This window comes from Ahaetulla prasina, chromosome 9 (assembly GCF_028640845.1).
Source record: "Ahaetulla prasina isolate Xishuangbanna chromosome 9, ASM2864084v1, whole genome shotgun sequence".
NCBI lineage: Eukaryota > Metazoa > Chordata > Lepidosauria > Squamata > Colubridae > Ahaetulla > Ahaetulla prasina.
In genome coordinates this window covers 33,727,056-33,747,101 of record NC_080547.1, presented here as the reverse complement: position 1 = coordinate 33,747,101, position 20,046 = coordinate 33,727,056, and the positions used below count along the sequence as shown (strand labels likewise).

The following is a 20,046-nucleotide window of genomic DNA, read 5'->3' as shown; positions in this document are numbered from 1 at the left end:
GTGGCTGCTGAGGCGTGCTGAGATCGCTTCCTAAAAAAAAATAATTTTACAGTTGGGGTCGCCACATCGTGGGGAATTGTATTAAGGGGGTCGCAGCACTATAAAGGTTAAGAACCACTGACCTAATGCAAGATTTTTCCTTTATACACTGGTTGCACAAACCCATGATGTTCGTGTGAACTTCACCACCTTGATTTATAAAATGTGAAGTTTTAGAATTTCATCATGCCCCCTTACCAGTAGTGGGATTCAAATCCCGTCGCTACCAGTTCGCTTATGGGCACAGGCGTGCTCACACACGCGCACTTCTGCACATGTGCAGAGACGTCCAGGCGGGTGGGCGGAGTCTCCTGCCACCGCCACTTCTGGTTCGCTCGATCTGGTGTGAACCGGTAGCAACCCACCACTGCCCCTTACTAGTTTCCTACACCCGCACCCTCCAGAAATGGCCATTCTGACAGCAAAATTCTGGGTTGTCCACACCACTAGAGGGAACTTGCTTGGCAAACTTGCCATGCCACCAATTACAGGTTTTTATTTATTTTTCAAATGTATATATAGCATTAACTATGTTGAGATTGTACACTCAACATACTTAACCTGGCTACTGAATTCAGCCACTTTCTGGATGAGCATATTATACCGAAACCAGAAACTAATCCAAAGGGATGGATCTGAACACTATACTAAGACATATTACCTGAGCCTCTGTGGCACAGACTGGTAAGACAGTCTGTTATTAACAGCAGCTGCTTGCAATTACTGCAGCAATTTCAAGCCCCACCAGGCCCAAGGTTGACTCAGCCTTCCATCCTTTATAAGGTAGGTAAAATGAGGACCCAGATTGTTGGGGGCAATAAGTTGACTTTGTATATAATATACAAATGGATGAAGACTATTGCTTAACACAGTGTAAGCCGCCCGAGTCTTCGGAGAAGGGCGGGATATAAATGCAAATAAAAAAAATATATTGTTGATTAAAATTACCCAGGCTTGGCATGTAGATACTAATATATCTACTAGACCATTACTGTCCTGGTTAAGTGTGTTGTGTGAACACAGGCAGCCTGCCTTCATTTAGTTGGGGTCCAGGACATGAAAGAAAGCTCATGCGCTCAGAGGAAAATTTGATTATCAGGGCAGTGTAGAGACAGATGTATGGATTTTTGTTGCCAGCCAACAAGCCTGTTAAAGCAAGTTGGTGTTGTAGCCTAATTGCCAGGTGCAAAGTCTCAAGACCTAACATTAAGTTCCAGTTAATGTTTATTTAACTGGAAGGATTTATTGCTCACACCTACGTACACGGATCTAGTCAACTAACAGTCAGCACTAAATTGGTTCTAGATAAGAGTCAACAGAATTCATTAGGGGTTAGACTTAGATTGCTTGTGGCAACATAAGGACTCCAGACTGATTTCTCTCTTGACTCTGCCTGTCCTCCTAGATTAATAACATCTGGAAGACAATCCTTCTATATATTATTGGAGTTCACAGTTTAATTGCACTCTTCATCCTCTTTTAACAACCTTGCGTGGTGGAGTCTGGATAACTGAATGGAGTGGAGTGTTTACTGGCCGGATGCCTTTCCTGTTACCAATGTGGAATTTTTTTTCAGCAGATATATTCTCAGTGTGCCCAGAGAGAAAAATATCTACCTCTACCTAGGATCGAACTCACAGCCTCCTGATTGTGAGGTGAGAGCTCCACCTCTAGGCCACCACACCGCTCCTCATGGTCTTACTGCACTATTCCAGATTAATGGATGGAGTCTAGGCAGGGTAGAAAAAAGCCACAAAGGAACAAAAGGAAGAGATGACATCTTTCCACATTGTGAAGTGAGTTGATTTTTACCCAAAGCAACTATGGCCATGATCATCTCATTAGAATGTGTCACATCTTGTCTCCTTTAGTATTTATTTCCTCTTTAATTAGATGCTTTCCGTCCTATGAACATTTGAAAATAACTAAATAAATTAGATAATCAACCGGTTCAACCCATTTGCTTTTCCTATTGATAGAAAGGCACCATCAATAGACATCTGGGTCCTAAGGTTTGGATTACCAGGCCCTGCAGCCTAAAGGTAAAGGTTCCCCTCACACATATGTGCTAGTCGTTGCCGACTCTAGGGGACAATGCTCATCTCTGTTTCAAAGCCGAAGAGCCAGCACTGTCCGAAGACGTCTCCATGGTCATGTGGCCGGCATGACTCAATGCCAAAGGTACACGGAACACTGTTACCTTCCCACCAAAGGTGGTCCCTATTTTTCTACTTGCATTTTTTACGTGCTTTCGAACTGCTAGGTTGGCAGAAGCCGGGACAAGTAACGGGAGCTCACCCCGTTACATGGCAGCACTAGGGATTCGAACCGCTGAACTGCCGACCTTTCGATCGACAAGCTCAGCGTCTTAGCCCCTGAGCCACCGCGTCCCTAAAGGGCCCCTAAATTAAGTGTGACCTCTTTTTCTTTTCTTTAAACAGTGACATTGTCCCTGATGCTCAAACTCTCTTAAAAGGAAAGGAAAGAAAGAAAAAGGTTAAGAAAAAGAGGACTGAGATATCGGGTTTCACCATACAGAAAAAGGTAGGTTGGTGGGGGGGCACCCTTTCCATCCATCTTCCATCAGTACCCTTGGCCAAGATGAAAACTAATTGCAACAAAAGTTCATCTTTGTATGCCATTCAGTGTCTATGAATCTTTAGAACGGGTGTCCAAACTTGGAAACTTTAAGATTTATGGATTTCAGCATAGCTGGCTGGGGAATTCTTGGGAGTTGAAGTCCACAAGTCTTAAAGGGACCAAGGTTGGAGACCCCTGCTCTAGATACTCTACCACACTGTCACTATTACAAAAGAGCAAGGTTTATAGGCACCATCTAGCGATTGTTAAGGCCTTGTGTGCAGTTCAAGGCATTATGGATTGTCATTGTTTTGGCTTGCTCCCTCGTTTAATGAAACATCTTGGAACAATCCTTCCCCCTTGGTTTCCAAGCCATTAGTTTTTCATCAAAGGTGCAGTCTTTGAGTTTTTTTCTGGAACATGAGATGAGTGAGTGAACCAAGCCACCATTAGCTGCACACATAAGACAGTGAACACTTAACCTTTTTGTTGTTCCAGCAGTTTCCATTTCCAGGGTTATTGCTTCAGGTAGGAAGGTAAGTAGGTAGCAGGGGTGAAATCCAGCAGATTCTGACAGGTTCTGGAGAACCGGTAGTGGAAATTTTGAATAATTCGGAGAACCGGAAAATATCACCTCTGGTTGGTCCCAGAGTGGGGTGGGAATGGAGATTTTGCAGTATCCTTCCCCTGGAGTGGGGTTGGAATGGAGATTTTGCAGCATCCTTCCCCCAGGAGTGGGGAGGGAATGGGAATTTTGCAGTATTCTTCCACAAGGAGTGGGGAGGGAATGGGGATTTTGCAGTATCCTTCCCCCAGGAGTGGGGAGGGAATGGGGATTTTGCAATATCCTTCCCCCAGGAGTGGGGTGGGAATGGGGATTTTGCAGTATCCTTCCCCCAGGAGTGGGGAGGGAATGGGGATTTTGCAGTATCCTTCCCCCAGGAGTGGGGAGGGAATGGAGATTTTGCAGTATCCTTCCCCCAGGAGTGGGGAGGGAATGGGGATTTTGCAGTATCCTCCCCCCAGGAGTGGGGAGGGAATGGGGATTTGCAGTAAGCTTCCCCTGCCATGCCCACCAAGCCATACCACACCCACCAAGCCACGCCCACAGAACTGGTAGTAAAAAAATTGAATTTCACCACTGTAGGTAGGTAGGAAGGAAGGAAGGAAGGAAGGAAGGAAGGAAGGAAGGAAGGAAGGAAGGAAGGAAAGGGAGGGGAAGAGGGAGGAAGGCATACCAACAGCCTTTTAAAGAGACTAAGGCCATCATTTATCAAATGACAGGACAAAGCACTCCAACTTACCAAGTCCTTGCAAAAACATCTCTGGCTACTAAAAAATTAATCGGCACCAGATGGCACAACAGCCGCTTGTCACAGAGCCAGGCTTGAGCCACAAACAAAAGCCTTTTGCTCCACGGGAAAAGTCAGAAGATCACTGGAAGATCAGGAGGAGAGAGCAGCAGGGGTGGCAGGCCCCTGAAGATAGCCACGGAAAAGACAGGGAGCCACTTTGATTGTCTGACACTAGAGCAGGTAAGAGTGTCCTTGCTGTGCACAGAGAAGAAAAAGGCAGCTATGCAGGATTCAAAGAACGAACTCAAACATGCCATAGTTCTGTGTGTTCGCGCTACTAAAAGGCATCGACTGAGTTATCATATTGCATCAAGCCATTGTTTCTTCAACCAGCATTTATCACATAAATCATGATTGATCTTTGTGTTCATACATTGCAATAAGGAACTCTAGGTCCCCAAGAATCAAATATAACCTAAAATCAAAGAAAGCAGATGGAGCATATAGTGCAATGAGTGAAGCCAGTTCCCTCTGCTCAATGTTAATAAACCTGGGATGGGAGGAAAATCCAGATAGAAACTCTGGGATGCTGTTATTGGTGGGAACCATCCAGTTTTCTCCAATCTAATGCTTTTGAAAAGATTTGGGTCTACAGCTATCAAAATTCCCCTCTCAACCTAGCTCCAGAAACTCTAGAAGTTTTAGCCCTAATGAACCTGAACTGTTTTCACTTCCTGTTGAATCATGTTCATCTTCATGAACAGGAATCATCTTTGGTCATGTTGACGGTATTGCCCTCATGAAATCAACTGTCCGATTTGGAAGAAGGCAGCATCATGTGCCTTCAAATTCCTTGATTTTTAGGCCGATGCAGGCAAGGTGTCACCTCCTCCCACGTCTTTATTTGCATCATAATGGTGAGTGGTGTTTTTTTTCTGAAAACACTTTCCTTCTGTAGTTTGTCCCATTGCATCAAGCAATATTCTGGAAGAAAGTGCAAAGTGGAGCAGAACTGAAGAAAGGTGTGTGAATTCAGTTTGAATTCTGAACTTAGTTCTCCTGTATTAAATTATTTAAACGGCGACCCGATATAGATATAGATACAGATTAACAGAGTCGAAAGGGACCTTGTAAGTCGTCTAGTTCAATCCCCCACCCAAGGAGACCCGACACCATTTTTGACAGATGGCAATCCAATCTCTTCTTGAAAGCTTCTAGGGATGAAGCTCCCACAACTTCCAAAGGCAACTTCTGTTCCATTGGTTGATTGCTTTCACTGTCAGAAAATTTCTCCTTATTTCTAGGTTGAATCTCTCCTTGTTCAGTTTCCATCCATTATTCCTTGTCTGGCTTTCAGGTGCTTTGGAAAATAGCTTGACCCCCTTCCTCTCTGTGGCAGCCCCTCAAATATTGGAAGGCTGCTATCATGTCTCCCCTGGTCCTTCTCTTCGATAGACTAGCCATGCCCAGTTCCTGCAACCGTTCATCGTATGTTCTAGCCTCCAGCCCTCTAATCATCTTGGTTGTTCTCCTCTGCACTTTTTCTAGCATCTCAACATCTTTTTTATAGTGTGGTGACCAAAACTGGATGCAGTACTCTATATTATATATATAATATCAGTATATAACATCTATATCTATCTATCTTTCTATCTAGCTATCTAGCTAACTAGCTAGCTAGCTCCCTATCTATATCTATAAAAGGTAAAGGTAAAGGTTCCCCTCGCACATACGTGCTAGTCGTTGCCGACACTAGGGGGCGGTGCTCATCTCCGTTTCAAAGCCAAAGACCCAGCGCTGTCCGAAGACATCTCCATGGTCATGGGGCCAGCATGACTCAATGCCAAAGGCGCACGGAACGCTGTTACCTTTCCACCAAAGGTGGTCCCTATTTTTTCTACTTGCATTTTTACGTGCTTTCGAAACTGCTAGGTTGGCAGAAGCTGGGACAAGTAACGGGAGCTCACCCCGTTACACGGCAGCACTAGGGATTCGAACCGCCAAGCTGCCGACCTTTCGATCGACAAGCTCAACCTCCTAGCCCCTGAGCCACCACGTTCCTATCTATATCTATATCTATATCTATCTATCTGTCTATCTGTCTGTCTGTCTGTCTGTCTGTCTGTCTATCTATCTATCTATCTATCTATCTATCTATCTATCTATTCTTTTCAAATAAAAGTAGCAACCCTGACTTATATTACAATGACAACTAATTGTCATTAGCTGTCAAAGACTAATTCAAAGAAGCAAAAGTAAGCAGCACCAACTTTAGTAGGCACTGGTATATCAATCCACTTACCATTCTAAATGGCATTGCTAACCTCCCAGTTGTCATGCCCAAAATATTTTCCATGGTCCAACCCTCGCTTCATTGTAAACTGAGAGGAATGAAAGATTTGCAATACTAAGCAAAGGTTTCTCTTTCTCTGTAATCAAACCTAGGAAAATCAGGAGACCCAGACAGTTTAAATGAGAATAAACATGTACTGTAAGCTTAAGATCTCTACAAGAATTTGAACTACTAACAACCAAGGGAAATTAACAGGAGATAAGAGTAGAAGGAATTCAAGGTGGGATGGGCTTAGATTTCTTGTGGGAGCGCAGGGATTCATGACAGATGATGTGTTTGACCCCTCCCCTCGGTCTGAGCCTACATTAAGGTCAGCCAAGATATGATTTAATTTGCTATTGCTAATTGTGTCTATTTTAATCTTAATTTCCTCACTTCCAGAACACAAGCAAACCCTTCCTGCTTCTCCACATCCTTGTTCTAAGATCTTTTCACAAGTAGTCCTCCATTAGGTAGGGGAAGAACAGCAAATCAACCATTCACATTTTGTTCCCTGCTAAGCTAAGGTTAGATGTCTGCAACAGAGCTTCAGTGCTCTTAGGCATGTATATCATCAGGATTCTACTACAGAGATCATCCCAAACCTTTAGTATTTGTGTATGGGGAAAAAATCTATATAAGCCATAATCTCACCTTTGCTGGGGTATTATATGAATAATAAGGCACTGAGTAGTTTCAAGGCATGGCCAATACTTAAGATCTACTGTATCTCTCAATTACACATTTCATCAGACAAATTTCTTGAATATTCATACCAGGTCCCTTGGTTTTCATGTTCTACCTTGTTTAACTTTGATATAATTATACGTATAGTAAGGTATATATTGTACAGAGTCACTCAATAATGAGATGGGCAAAAGAAAAGAAAAGTTTCCTTTGTCCAGTCATGTCTTATTCTAGGAGTCAGTACTCGTCTCCATTTCTTAGCCAAGGGAGCCAGTGTTGTCCAAAGATGTGGCTATGTGGCCAACATGATTAATCATTGAGATGCACAGAACACTGTTAGCTTCTCACCAAAGTGGTACCTATTTATCTACTCACATGTGCATGCTTTTGAACTGCTAGGTGGGAAGGAGCTGGGGCAAGTAGTGAGAGCTCACCCCGTCATGCAGTGCTCAGGTTTCAAAGTCAGGCTATCCATTTTCCAGCTCAGAGCCTTTAACACTGAGCCACCGTGCCCCCTCGTATATACATATCTAGTACTATATATTAGGCAATGTATAGTAATGTACACCTCTCTAATAGATTTTATAGGGTCCAGTTTCTTGTCAATTCTAAAAAGGTCATCTGTTTAATATTTCATTATTTGTTTAGAGTTCGAACTGCCTAGGTTTTTAATGTGTCTACTATCTGTTCTTATATCTATTCTTATATCTTATTCTTTAATTGATATATCTTTATTGCTATCCCGCCCTTAATACAAAATAAATCACTGCCATTATTATTCTTTCATGGAGATTTATATGAAATTGTAGAAGAGGCATAATCCTGTCTATTTCCTCAAGCACAAGAAACATGTCTTTGATATTCTGCCCAGTGAATGCAAAGGGACTGAAGTAGCACAAACACTTACTTTTGGTTTAATTGATATAGCATTGCATTGTATTTTGTCTTTTTTATTTAAAAATTTTAAAAAAACCAGCCATCTGTTCTTATAATCTTCCTGCGGTGCATTGATTTCCCTGACCAATGCTGGAAAATATCTAGCAATGAACCTATCCTAACTGGTTTCTAAGAGATAGCTTTTCTTCCTATCATGCAGTAGCCTTTATCTCCCTATCTTCCCCCATTATGCCTTTAGGTATCCTAAAAATTATTTTCTTTATAAATAGAAATAGCAATAGCACTAAGACTTATATACCACTTCACATTGCTTTACAGCCCTAAGCAGTTTACAGAGTCAGTATATAACCCCAACAATCTGACTCCTCATTTACTGAACTTGGAAGGATGGAAGGCTGAGTCAACCTTTTGGCAGTCAGGATCAAACTGCTAGCAGCTGGAAGAGTCAGCTTGCAATACTACATTCTAACCACTGCCCCACCACAGCTCCTCCTCTTCCATAAAGAGATGACAATGATAAGGATGACATGTCCATTTTCCCAAATCTGATCTCTGCCTCAAAATAGTGAAGCCTGGATAGTTGACTTTGTTGAAATATAGATTTGTAGTTAAATTTAAATTTACCGACAAAGAATTAAAGGAAGAAGCGACTGCCTGCGAAGGCTCCTGGATTGGGGCTGAAAGGCGAAAGCGGAAGCAGTATGCTCTGTTCCATGTTTGGGTAGACCAGGTTGCCCTGATAGACCGGTCTCACCAGATAGATTTTGTAGGATTTTGAGAAATGCTATGGATCAAAAGGTCGGCAGGTCAGCGGTTCGAATCCCTAGTGCTGCCGTGTAACGGGGTGAGCTCCCGTTACTTGTCCCAGCTTCTGCCAACCTAGAAGTTTGAAAGCATGTAAAAATGCAAGTAGAAAAAATAGGGACCACCTTTGGTGGGAAGGTAACGGCGCTCCGTGAGCCTTTGGCGTTGAGTCATGCCAGCCACATGACCACGGAGACGTCTTCGGACAGCACGGGCTCTTCAGCTTTGAAACGGAGATGAGCACCACCCCCTAGAGTCAGCAACGACTAGCACATATGTGCGAGGGGAACCTTTACCTTTACCTTATGGATAACCTAGGGAAAGGCATGCTCTACTCAATGAAATCACAATTTTAGAACCCACCAACATGTCTAGGTTACGAGTAAAGGTAAAAAGGTAAAGGTTCCCCTCGCATGTGCTAGTCATTCCCAACTCTAGGGGGCAGTGCTCATCTCCATTTCAAAGCTGAAGAGCTAGCACTGTCCAAAGATGTCTCTGTGGTCATGTGGCCAGCAATGACTCAATGCCAAAGGTGCACGGAACGCTGTTACCTTCCCACCAAAGGTGGTTCCTATTTTTTTATTTGCATTTTTTATGTGCTTTCGAACTGCTAGGTTGGCAGAAGCTGAGACAAGTAACGGGAGCTCACCCTGTTATGTGGCACTAGGGATTTGAACCACTGAACTGCCGACCTTTCGATTGACAAGCTCAGTGTCTTAGCCATTGAGCCACCATGTCCCAGGTTATGAGTAGCAGCCTATAAGTATACGTAATAGAAGTACAGTGGTCCCCATTTTCTGAATGGTGAAGATAAATCCTTTTCAAAGGATAAGAGGATTGCTAGCACTTACTTTGGATAAGTTATTTCAGTGCCACAGGGCTAAAGAGAGTCCTATATTTTTCAGTGGGAATAAATCTCATTGAAATGACTTATTTTTGAAAAGGCATAAGGTTATGTTACAAACCATCTGGAAATGTTATCCATTGCATCCAATGCAAACACACACACACACACACATACAGTATATATATATGTATATGTATATGTTGTCCAGAATTATAATTGTGGTGGCCTTGGCTTTTGAGAAGAAACAGTTACTGATAAAAAAAAACTTAAAAGATGGACGGAAGGGCCCCAACTGCATCCCTGGAATGACGGATGCTACAGAAACATTTTGTGCTGTGGAAGAATTTCTGGATGGTGTTCAAGGGTAGACGTGTTGAGAAGATGAATCTGAGCATTCCCACCAGATATTCTCACTAACCCTCTCCCTGGCCAACTTTTATAAAACTGGGAAAAGGGAAGAGGAACCAGCCTATCTCAAGCAATGCTCACTAATTGAGCATAGTACTGGATGACTCTCACTAAGTGGGCTTCATCAAATGCCACAGTTGGAGAAGAGTGGAACCAACTAGAAGAAACAGGGGAAGAGACTAGATATGAACACAATCTCTATTATATTCAAATACCGGTTTTGGCTAAAAAAAAAAATTCTAGTGGAATATACCACCATATATTAGTCACCTAAAACTGATATAACACATTTTAAAACATAAGAGTCATCTAATCCAGGGGTCTCCAACCTTGGCAACTTTAAAGTTTTGCTTTGCTGGCTGAGGAACTCTGGGAGTTGAAGTCCATAAGTCTTAAAGTTGCCAAGGTTGGAGAGCCTTGATAAGTGGTGGGTTCCCAGGGGCGAAATCCAGCAGGTTCTGAAAGGTTCTGGAGAACCGGTAGTGGAAATTTTGAGCAGTTCAGAGAACCAGTAGCAGAAATTTTGAGCACTACTTCTGGCTGGCCCCAGAGTAGGGTGGGAATGGAGATTTTATAATATCCTTCCCCTAGAGTGGGGTGGGAATGGAGGTTTTGCAATATCCTTCCCCTGGAGCGGGGTGGGAATGGAGGTTTTGCAGTATCCTTCCCCTGCCACACCCACCAAGCCACACCATGCCTATCAAGCCACGCCCACAGAACCAGTACAAAAAAAAATTGGATTTTATCACTGGTTGTCCCCGGTTCAGACCAGTTCACAAGAACCAGTAGTAACACCAGCGGGAGGCTCCGCCCACCAACCCAGCCATCATCAGGAAGCTTCTGCGCATGTGCAGCCCCATTGCGAACCGGTAGTAAAAGTAAGTAGAACCCACACCTGATTTAATCCATTCTGAAAATTTCTGCTTCCTCTGAAAAAGAGATTTCAGTTTTTCTAATTCAAATTTTGCTTGGTGTTTCTGAGCTCGTTTGAAAGTTGGATATGGTTGAGGGTTATGATGACCATTTTTACAAATGTTTCTCAGTCTCAGAGCCTTTTAAGATGGGTGGACTTCAACTCCCAGAATTCCCCTGCTAGCATTTATTACAAATTAAAATTTAGCTATCATTCAGCTTTCCTATCATTCCTTTCTTCAAACAATACGTTTATTTCCTTTTTTTTAATTCATGGGAAAAAAGAAGAAAAAGCAAAAAAGCAAAATTAAACCAACAAAAAACTCCCACAAGAAATATCTTTTAACCAGTGTTTAAAGAATTCATTAAACTTTGACCATACTATACAATATTTATTATCATTTTTACATTAGCCAAAACAGAAAGCAAACTTTTATCTGTGATCCAGGGCTACAATTTTCCATCATTTTTATGCTGTCTTGGGTGCTTTAAAAAATCCATAGGTCTCCGTATAGTTAAAAATTCCAAATTCAGAATTATATCAATATCCTCTAATTATGGTAAAACCATAATAATTGGTAAAAATCAAAGCAACAATCTTATGGATTTCCATCCAACCTGGAACACTTAATAGAACAAGCCAACATTATATGGACAAGACTCCACTAATCTAGTTTACACTTCCAACATAATAACTTTGATAAACCACCTTTTAAAAATATTCTCTAGTGCAATTTGTAGACATGAAATGGCTTTCGTTCAGTCAATCTCCTCTTAAGATCACCAATTACACTTAATAATTTAAAGTCTCTTTGCACTGATTCACTAATACAAAATATTCCAAATGAGTATTGAATTCTTAGAAATAATTAGAAGTAGTAGCAGGTGTTATTGCAATCACTGACTAGAATTCTACAAGATTTAAACATAATAAAAATAAAATCATTAGTTTCTATATCAAATAAAATAAAATGCAAATATAAAATTATAACTAGATCATTGAGGCAATAAAAGGATACCCCTTTATGGATACTATAGTAGAATTTAGCCACATTCAAGGAAACAGAATTATACTGGTCTCATCACAAGAAATGTACATAAAATAAATTTGAATTCTCGGAGTGTCTTGCCAAATAGGAAGTCATAAAGTGGACACTTATGTCCTTATAGAAAAAAAAAACAAATATCGCAGGAATGAACTAGCAATTGACTGGTTCCTTCTTCACAAGGGCACAGTCTTAGCTCGTAAAGGGTTTTTTAATATTTGCCCTTGAGAACAGCTGTTAGGAGGATATTGAAAAGTGCTAATGTTAGTGGCTCCTTGGAATTCAGGGACAGTTGTTTGCTTTAAGTGTCTTGCAGCATAAAATAAGGGACATCACATCACCATTCAAGAACACAATCTGGGATAGGGTAAAAGATAAAGGTTCCCCTCGCACATATGTGCTAGTTGTTCCCGATTCTAGGGGGCGGTGCTCATCTCCATTTCAAAGCCGAAGAGCCAGCGCTGTCCGAAGACGTCTCCATGACTCAACACCAAAGGCGCACGGAACGCTGTTCCCTTCTCACCAAAGGTGGCTCCTATTTTCCTGCTTGCATTTTTTATGTGCTTTCAAACTGCTAGGTTGGCAGAAGCTGGGACAAGTAATGGGAGCTCACCCTGTTAAGCGGCACTAGGGATTCGAACCGCCGAACTGCCGACCTTTTGATTGACAAGCTCAGTGTCTCAGCCACTGAGCCAATGCATCCCTTTTCTGGGGTAACGTAGATTGACCCAATTAGACTTCCAATTATCTAGCCAAGTATCACACTGCTTGTATGGGGTAACAGGTTAGGGTTGCAATATTTGTTTAGCAACCATTAGAAGATACAACAGCACTGAAAAAAAGGGACTTACAAGCAATCCTCACACTTACAACTGCTGCAGCATCTCCACAGTCATGCGGTCAAAATTTGGCCACTTGGCAACCAGCAGGTATTTACAAGGATTCCAGAATCTCGGGGTCATATGATCACCATTTGTGACCTTCCCAGCTGACTTCGGACAAGCAAAATCAATGGGGGGGAGGGAATTTGCTTAATGACTGCATGATTCATTGAACAATGACAGTGACTTGCTTAACAACTATGGCAAAAAAAAGTCATAAAATCAGGCATCACTCACATAACCACTGTCTGGTTAATAATGGAAATTCAGATCCCAGTTGAGGTCATAAGTCAAGGACTATCTGTAAGGGCTTGATTATAGCCCATCCTCAGAAGTTACACACATGCGTTAGTCAGATGTTGCTTTAGCTAGCACTGCTGGAATATTGTGTGTATCCCTCTGGTGAAGTGGAAAGATTATTCTGCTGCAATGTTATGAGAATGGAAGGGAGGTAAAGGGAAGGGGAGGGGTGGGGAGAGAGGAGAGGAGAGGAGAGGAGAGGAGAGGAGAGGAGAGGAGAGGAGAGGAGAGGAGAGGAGAGGAGAAGAATATAGAACAGAACAGAACAGAACAGAACAGAATAGAATAGAATAGAATAGAATAGAATAGAATAGAATGGAATGGAAAATAATAATAGAACAGAAAAGAAAAGAAATGCATTTTGAATTACAGTGATACCTCAGTACTTGACTGCTTCAAAACTCATCAAATTTGGTATTTAACGCATTTTGACACGAAAATGTTGTCCCAGTACTTGTTGTTTGTTTAGTATTGGATGTACTGTGATAGGAAGAGGGGGATGGCTGCAGGGAATGGACAGGAAGTCGGCTATGCTGGGAAGGTCCTTGCAAAAGGAGAGCGATGGCCACAGAGGGTGGACAGGAAGTTGGGCATGCTGGGAAAGTTGCTGACATAGGAAAAGGGACAGACAGAAAGTCCTTCTCAGCTGAAACAAAGGGTCACGTGGTTTGTTTGGGACTTGTCCTTTTTAATAGTTGTCACACCTACTGGAACTAATGAACAGTGTATACAGACTACAGAGGCGCAGGTTCTTATCAGTTCTGAAGAACTGGTAGCGGAAATTTTGGATAGTTTGGAGAAGCGGCAAATACCACCTCTGGCTGGCCCCGCCACCATCTATTCTCTGCCTCCCAAGTCCCAGCTGATCTGCTAGGTCTCCTTTTGTTGCCCTGCACAGGAGAACAGAGCTGGAAAGCAGGTTAGTGGAGTGGGGTGGGAATGGAGATTTTACAGTAACTTTCCCCTGCCACAGTCACCAAGTCACGCCCACCAAGCCATGCCACGGCCACCAAGCCACGCCACGCCCACCAAGCCACACCCACAGAACCGGTAGTAAAAAAAATTTGAATCCCATCACTGATGCAGATGTACTACTGTATGTAATTTTCGTGGCTTTGTGCTTGAAGGCACTTGGAAAAACTCATACTTTGTTGTACTGCCTGATCCCCCCCCCCCGGGCACATATTATAGGTCACTTTGCTAAAATCTTTATTAAGAAATTCATTTTAATGTAATCTCAAGTGCTTTCTTAAGGGTGGGGGGAGAAAGTGGCTAGGATACTCCAACCGCTGCTTGTGATTGAAGCAGTACATCAACTGTATGCAATAAGATTACAATTTGTTTATTAGCTACTTTAGAGTCGGGGGGTGATGCTCCAAATTACTTATTTTGGCCACAAGAGGGGTTATGTGCAAATGGAAAAATGTGGGAGGCTAAATGCATTCCTGTCTTAGTCTTCTTTAATTTGGAATTTCTTTAATATAGTGGCTTTCCGTGCTACAACAAACTTTTACTCCAAAGCTCCCAAGGCGTCTGAACGTTAACAGGATTAACTATCTATCTTTCATAGCATGCATGAATTTACCCATAACTTCTGGAATTCTGGAAATGAGAGCAAAGGTAGCCCTGAAGTCGATGATTGTGGTACATAATACCGAACCTGCCTGACATAAACATTGTGGTCTGATGTTGAAATATGAGGATGTGGTCTAAGGAAGGCTGCCCAACTCTAAAACCTGCCTGTTCATTTGTCAAATATACCCTGAACTGACCCAATTGGACAATTTATTATATAAGTACTTGGCATAAAGCTGACTTATTATGCTTAAGAAGTTGATAAGCTGGTAATTAGCAGGCAAGTCTTGATTGCTTTTTCCCATCATAGTGATGATATTTCATTATTTATAAAGGAATGGTGAGGCTCCATTATTGTTAAAATCTGCTGTCCTCTCTTAACCTTTAAATTTTTTTAAAAATGAATAGGTTAACTGTCTTATAGTCTTATTTAGGCCACCCAGAACCACTTTTTCATGAGATGGGCGGTCATATAAATTAAATAAGCTTGGGGTTATCTAAGGCAGGGGTCTCCAACCTCAGCAACTTTAAGTCTGTGGACTTCAACTCCCAGAGTTCCTCAGCCAGCAAAGCTGATGGCTCTAGATTATGAAAGAATTCTTTGACTTGAAGTCCACAAGTCTTAAAGTTGCCAAGATTGGAGACCCTGATCTAAGGCACCCTCCAAGGCTTCAAAATCAGGGGTGGGCTTCAAAAATTTTAGCAAGGGGTTCTGTGCCCAGTTGGTGGTTGGGTGTGGCCATGGTGGCCATGGCCTAGTCGGCCTCCTGCACCACAGCAGGGGGGTGTTTTTGCCCTCCCCGGGCTCCGGACACTTTCCTCAAGCCTCTGGGAGGGCAAAAACGGCCTCCCCAGGCTCCAGAAGCCTTCTGGAGGCTTGAAATGGGCCTGTTTCTGCCCTTCCCAAACTTCCGGTAGGCCCATTTTTCACCCTCCCCAAGTTTCCATGCGCACCCTGCACTTACCTGCATACAAAACGGGCCACGTTGGGATTCCTGGAAGTGGAGGGGAGGGGCCAGGCAGGAGTGGGATTTGGGGGTTCTCCGAACTGCACAGAATCTTAGCTGGAGGTTCTCCCGAACCCCTGCAAACCCCCAGCAGCCCACCCCTGCTCATAATCCAGAAGTTGTATGTGATTCTAAGACATCTGGCCCAAACTGTGAGCTGAAGAGGACTTCTAGTTTAATATCACGCAATTTAGGCAATCTACATTTCTCCCACAATATTATGACAACGAATATTTCAGACGAGCCGGGTTCATACTCATGAACAAGTCTACAAATGGAATATATTAGGTAATTGTCTGAAAAACTCTGAATGGCAAACAAAACTGCAAACACAAAAAGATTTATGCTCGATGAAAAATGCACTAAGATATGTGCAAACTTTTTTTTTCCGGGCGGGTTTCAAACAAATATGGAAAATAGAAGGAAGGAAGCTCTCAAATGAACACATAAAATTTAGAAAGAAACCAAATCTCAGCTTAGACTGAGTTTCTGAGGTTCTCCATCAATTCTCCAACTGATGATACACTTTCCTGCCCTCTGGAAAACAAATGCAGGGTTCATACAAAACTATGGTACTGGGCAGTCGTTTTCTTTTGTATGCTGCTTTTAATCATGGATGAAATTTCAGAGGAAACTTTCTCCAAATCATTTATATAAGATTTGTCTGTCGACATCTCCTCCAAGTATACACCATTTTCTATTTGAAAATAGAATTACAAACACCAACAGTTTATATGCATTTATTCTGCTTGTGCCACACCATTTCATTCTTAAACCTGTGGTAGATTTCTTCTATATCCTTAGTGTGCATTAAAGCACAGACGCACGCACCATTTTGGGCTTCAGTAGTTTTAGATTTTTCTTACCTACCATGCCTCAAGTAAGAGCAGAACGTGAAAAAGCATTCCCTGTTTTTATCTTAGGACTGCATTTTCCCAGGGCAAAAAAGTTACTTTGGTTTCGAGTACCAACAAATGAGAATATGCAATAGTTTATGCAAAAATCTATTCTAGCTCTAGGTATTGAGGATTTCAAACTTGGCCAACAAATAGCAAATAAACAAATAGCAAATAACAAATAGCGTGCCTACCGTCCCTCTCCTAATATTCCTTTTTTACTTACTCTTTTCATGTATCCAAATTATGTTTATACTTTTACCTGTTATCTTATATATGATTGACAAATAAATAAAATAAATAAAATAAAATAAGTTTTCCACAAGAACATGACTGCAACTTCGTTATTCAACCATACAGCACGTACGAAATAACAGGACTATTCTGACAGACAATTTCCTCTGGATATTATCTTTCATTTAATGGAGAACATTTGTGATACTTTCACGAAGGGAACATTTTGGCAAGCTTTAAACAGGCAACTGGGGAATCTTACACAACAACAAGACCAACGGCAACCTCAGCAATGATATACAGACATTCCTCTAAAGCAGGGGTCTCCATCCTTGGTCCCTTTAAGTCTTGTGGATTTCAACTCCCAGAGTTCCTCAGCCAGCTTTGCTGGCTGAGGGACTCTGGGAATTGAAGTCCACAAGTCTTAAAGGGACCAAGGTTGGAGACCCCTGCTCTAAAGAAAGTCCAGACATTTCGAGAACACTTTGCAAAAATATGGCATTGCGCTGGCATTAACAATATTTTATGTTACACTATCAAGATGGTTTAACTTGTCCAGCTGCAAGGAATACAACAAGTAGGACTTTTTTGCTAGCTTTCTTTAAAAACAAGAATTGACGTTGTATCTCCTACCTATCAATGATCACGGGATCCGAGGGAGTCTCGTTACGATTTCCGCAGCTCTTCTTTTCACAACAACGGCTGTTGAGCACGAAAGGAAAAGAATTCAGTAATCATAACATATAGTGCTACACCTGTCCTAATATTCCTTTTTTACTTACTCTTTTCGTGTATCCAAATTATGTTTATACATTTTACCTGTTATCTTATATACGATTGACAAATAAATAAAATAAATAAAATAAAATAAGTTTTCCACAAGAACATGACTGCAACTTCGTTATTCAACCATACAGCACGTACGAAATAACAGGACTATTCTGACAGACAATTTCCTCTGGATATTATCTTTCATTTAATGGAGAACATTTGTGATACTTTCACGAAGGAACATTTTGGCAAGCTTTAAACAGGCAACTGGGGAATCTTACACAACAACAAGACCAACGGCAACCTCAGCAATGATATACAGACATTCCTCTAAAGCAGGGGTCTCCATCCTTGGTCCCTTTAAGTCTTGTGGATTCCACCCCCCAGAGTCCCCCAGCCAGCTTTGCTGGCTGAGGGACTCTGGGAATTGAAGTCCACAAGTCTTAAAGGGACCAAGGTTGGAGACCCCTGCTCTAAAGAAAGTCCAGACATTTCGAGAACACTTTGCAAAAATATGGCATTGCACTGGCATTAACAATATTTTATGTTACACTATCAAGATGGTTTAACTTGTCCAGCTGCAAGGAATACAACAAGTAGGACTTTTTTGCTAGCTTTCTTTAAAAACAAGAATTGACGTTGTATCTCCTACCTATCAATGATCACGGGATCCGAGGGAGTCTCGTTACGATTTCCGCAGCTCTTCTTTTCACAACAACGGCTGTTGAGGAAATAGCACAAAAGGAAAAGAATTCAGTAATCATAACATATAGTGCTACACCTGTCCTAATATTCCTTTTTACTTACTCTTTTTGTGTATCCAAATTATGTTTATACATTTTACCTGTTATCTTATATATGATAGGCAAATAAATAAATAAAAATAAATAAATAAATAATTTTTTGGGGGGGGGGTTATACTCACTTACCTTAATTTAAATCAGGTGTCTCCAACCTTGGTCCCTTTAAGACTTGTGGACTTCAACTCCCAGAGTCCCTCAGCCAAGCTGGCTGAGGACTCTGGGAGTTGAAGTCCACAAGTCTTAAAGGGACCAAGGTTGGAGACACCTGATTTAAAGACATTGGGTGGTTCGTGTTAATGATTATTTTATTTTATTTTTACTGACAAAAGTGCACAAACCACAATAACTGGGGAGTGTCATAGATACTAGGCTTCTGCTAAAAAGCAGCTTCAACACTGATTCCTTGCCATCCACAGCGGTGGTGTTAAAACAAGGGTATCAAACTCAATTTCATTGAGGGCCGCATCAGGGCTGTGGTTGACCTCAGGGGGCCGGCCAGGTGTGGCAGACTGGGTGGGAGTGGCCAACTGGGTGGGCATGGCCAGCTTGATGCCACTCCCCAAACTGCTGGCGTGTTTCCTCTTCACACTGCGTAGACCAGGCCAAAGCCATGCTGTCCCAATGTTTCCCCTTCACATTGGGTAGCAACACGGGCTGGCCCCTTACATTTTCCAGGATGGCCCCGCAGCCAGATCCAACTACATCACCGGCTGGATCTGGACTGCAGCAGAGGTGGGTTTTAGCAGGTTCTGACCAGTTCTGGAGAACCAGTAGCAGAAATTTTGAGTAGGTCAGAGAACCCGTAGTAAAAATTCTGACTGGCCCCACTCCCATCTATTCTCTGCCTCCCAAGTCCCAGCTGATTGGGAGGAAATGGGGATTTTGCAGTGACCTTCCCCTGGAGTGGGGTGGGAATGGAGATTTTGCAGTATCCTTCCCCAGCCACACCCACCAAGCCACACCCACAGAACCAGTGGTAAAAGAAATTGAAATCCACCACTGGACTGCAGGTCTTGTGTTTGACACCCCTGTGCTAAAAAGTAACAGAGAAGACTCCAATCTCCACCAAGCTGAGATTATTGCTGAAGGAGTAGAATTTAATCTAGTAATTTACATACCAAACCCCAAGAAATTACACTTTAAATATATGGATAAATGCCAAATGTTTACATTTCTCATGTGCTACTATATATTGTGAATTTCAACCATATATTAAATTATAAATTAATCACCACTAGATGGATTCATGTAATACAGTGAGGCTTGAAGAAAAGTTAAAGCTACCCAATTTAATGTATTGAGTGAATGCAACCTCTAAGTCTGGGAATACCGATACCGCTCTAAGCACATGCCAACTCCTAGGTAAAGGTAAAGGTTCCCCTCGCACATATATGCTAGTCGTTCCCAACTCTAGGGGGCAGTGCTCATCTCTGTTTCAAAGCCAAAGAGCCAGAGCTGTCCGAAGACGTCTCCGTGGTCATGTGGTCGGCATTACTAAACACCAAAGGTGTACAGAACGCTGTTACCTTCCCACCAAAGGTGGTCCCTATTTTTCTACTTGCATTTTTTACATACTTTCGAACTGCTATGTTGGCAAAAGCTGGGACAAGGAATGGGAGCTCACCCCATTACGTGGCACTAGAGATTCGAACCGCTGAACTGCTGACCTTTTGATCGACAAGCTCAGCATCTTAGCCACCACGTCCCCTATGCCAACTCCTACCACAACTGA

General features: G+C 42.2%; 1 protein-coding gene across 4 annotated transcripts in view; it reads right to left on the bottom strand.

The window, feature by feature from the left end:
- EBF2 (EBF transcription factor 2) overlaps positions 1–20,046 on the bottom strand; it is a 316,154-nt gene that overhangs the window by 270,517 nt on the left and 25,591 nt on the right. For all 4 annotated transcript variants that reach the window (XM_058194605.1, XM_058194604.1, XM_058194607.1 and 1 more), the window contains exon 6: positions 17,374–17,442. In XM_058194605.1, coding sequence (XP_058050588.1) covers positions 17,374–17,442 — 69 coding nt within the window. The remainder of the gene's footprint in view (positions 1–17,373; positions 17,443–20,046) is intronic.